The sequence below is a fragment of the Fukomys damarensis genome, unplaced genomic scaffold (assembly GCF_012274545.1).
Source record: "Fukomys damarensis isolate Sample0158 unplaced genomic scaffold, DMR_v1.0_HiC HiC_scaffold_25211, whole genome shotgun sequence".
NCBI classification, from domain to species: domain Eukaryota; kingdom Metazoa; phylum Chordata; class Mammalia; order Rodentia; family Bathyergidae; genus Fukomys; species Fukomys damarensis.
Genome location: NW_022926123.1, coordinates 1 through 2,827, shown reverse-complemented (window position 1 = coordinate 2,827; position 2,827 = coordinate 1). Strand labels below are relative to the sequence as shown.

At 33.5% G+C, this 2,827-nt stretch overlaps 1 protein-coding gene across 1 annotated transcript; it reads left to right on the top strand.

Moving 5' to 3' along the window:
- Nucleotides 1-479: 479 nt before the first annotated feature.
- Nucleotides 480-1,430, top strand: LOC109118189 (olfactory receptor 7E24-like). The gene has a single exon (XM_019208085.1). It carries the CDS (start codon nt 543-545, stop codon nt 1,428-1,430), a length of 888 nt encoding a protein of 295 aa, XP_019063630.1. The 5' UTR covers nt 480-542.
- The last annotated feature ends 1,397 nt before the right edge of the window (nt 1,431-2,827 follow it).

Sequence of the window (2,827 nt, the reverse complement as noted above, 5' to 3'; positions counted from 1 at the left end):
TGAGCTTACAGTTTTCAAAACCTCATGTTTATTGATGCTTTGTTATTCAATAAATAACTTGTATAAAATACAGTAACATCAATTTGTAGTCAGTGATGTCAAAAGATTATGTACATTTACATAAACAATATTTACAGAAAGTTGATTTTCACAGGAGTCAAGGATAGGAACTCTATATGAAGTACCTTTAGCTGATAAACATGATTTGAATGAGAACGTATTTCCCTAAAGGAAGAAAATCAGAAATACAATTGATTAAAAACTTGCTAAAGGAAACTAATGTATAACTATGTTATATGAATGTGAAAAGTCACATTTAGTTTATAACTAAAGTATTGCAATACAAGTCTTTGCTTGTAAGAGAACCAATGCAATAGTTAACTTTCTCTGTCCAATTTATTTCACTTAGACTATGTGAGTTCAAAATATACAGTGATATTTACTGCTTATTTTTTCTATTATTCATCCTTTATTTCTTTGATCAAAGGTGTCCAAGCAATATAGATGCGCAAAACTTAACGGCTATCTCTGAATTCCATCTCATGAAACTCTCAGAGAATCCAGACCTGCAGCCCATCCTCTTTGGACTGTTCTTGTCCATATACCTGGTCACAGTGCTTGGAAACCTGCTCATCATCCTGGCCATCAGCTCTGCCTCCAACCTCCACACCCCCATGTACTTCTTTATCTCAAACTTGTCCTTGGCTGACATCTGTTTCATCTCCATCACAGTCCCAAAGATGATCTTGGACATTCAAACTCACAGTACAGTCATCTCTTGTGTAGGCTGCCTGACACAGATGTCTCTGCTTATTATTTTTGGAAGTATGGATGACATGCTTCTGACTGTGATGGCCTATGACAGGTTTGTGGCCATCTGTCATCCGCTGAATTACCCAGTCATTATGAACCCTCATCTTTGTGTCTTCTTAGTTTTTGCATCTTTTTTGTTTAGCCTCCTGGATTTACAATTGCATGATTTGATTGTCTTGCAGTTTATGTATGTGAACAGTGTTGAAATTTCCAACTTCTTCTGTGAACCTGCTCAAATCCTTAATCTGATTTGTACTGATATTTTCACCAAAAATATAGTCAGATATTTTGTTGGTGCCATATTTGGTTTTATTCCCATCTCACTAATATTATTGTCCTATTATAGAATAATTTCCTCCATTCGTAGAATCCCATCATCAGGTGGTAAGTACAAAGCCTTTTCAACCTGTGGGTCCCACCTGTCAGTTGTTTGTTTATTTTATGGAACAAGTGTCGGGATGTATCTTGGTTCAGCTATAGTGTATTCCCCCAGAAAGAATGCAATGTCCTCTGCCATGTACATGATTGTGACTCCTATGTTGAATCCCTTCATCTACAGTTTGAGGAACAGAGAGATAAAAAGTAGCCTGAAAAGGCTCTATAGCAGAGAAATCTAATATCAGATCCTGAGCCAAGCAGGGAAAACATTAGCTGGAAAAGGCATCCACATTAAACATCCAGTCCTTTGAATTCTGTCTCCTGAAATCATTAGTTTTGTACTCTGATGATTTTAACTCTTCAGCATGTTTCACAGAAGAATGGTGGCTGTGATGGCTGTGAGGTTAATAAAACATGGTATGATTAAAATGAGCACAAAATTTCAGTTTTTTTCAATATATCTTCAGTTTTATGTGAGGAAAATTTCTTATTGTGTTTACCTTTTCTTATATTTCTATTGTGCATTTCTGCCATTTGGATGACAGTAATTAATATGAGTTTTCTTCACGTGGCTGAAGCAGAATTTCAGTTCATGTTAACAAGATTGTCTGATTACAAAAGTTTCCAAAAGATTCCAAAAGAATTAAGAAATATATGTTTGTGTACCTTCTCCCTAAGATTAATGTAAAATTTGTGGGCTGTAAAATTGCACTAATAAAATAAAATATAAAAACCAATAAATGAAATTACAAAGAAATTTATAGGGTTGGGATGTATTCATTGTCTAGGGTTCAATCCTCAGCAATAAATAAATAAAGCAAGAAATAATGCAAGAATTTAAGTAATTCTACTTAAGTGCCTTAACTGCATATTTGTGATCTAAAAGCACTTAAAAGTTTGAGATGATATATGCTATATGTTAACCATTCTTCATACTCTAATTGATTAATCATTTTCAAGGTTCATTCTCATATGAATAGATTCAACTAGTGAACATTACAAAAAGATAATTCAATTTTCCTGATCATTTCTTGAATATATTATTGACATGGACCAAAACATGGTACTTAGCTCTGAAGCTTTTACCCTTTTAATTTTCAGTGACAGCTGTTTTAGGAATATTTTTGTTAAATGGGAAGTGTGTGAACATGGGAAGAACACATTAAGGGCAACATTCTTACTGTTATTTATTCCAAATTCAGTGCCATTCCACTAAATTAGTTTGATTTCAAGTGTATTTTAACTTTGGATGCCTCACACACAATTACATTTTTATTTTTACACAATGAGACTTAATAGATCAGAACTGGAAGTGAATATCATTCACCTGTATATCCAACCATAGCACATCTCTATCTGCGTGCAACTGAGTAAATTATTCTCTTGAAAGAAATATCAAACACAGTTCTCAATCCATACATCCAATATATGTTTGTTTTTACTTCCCTGTAGCCCTTGAATTTCTACACAGATGTCTAAGAAGTACCAAGAGAAGAAACCTATGGGCTTTTATTTAACATTATGACAAGTACTCAAAATGCAAAGCTACCTCTAACAGCAACAATAAGATAAATTCATAGAAAACATGATGGGATTGAAATAATAAATGAATAAAAAAGAAAAAGTAGACATATCT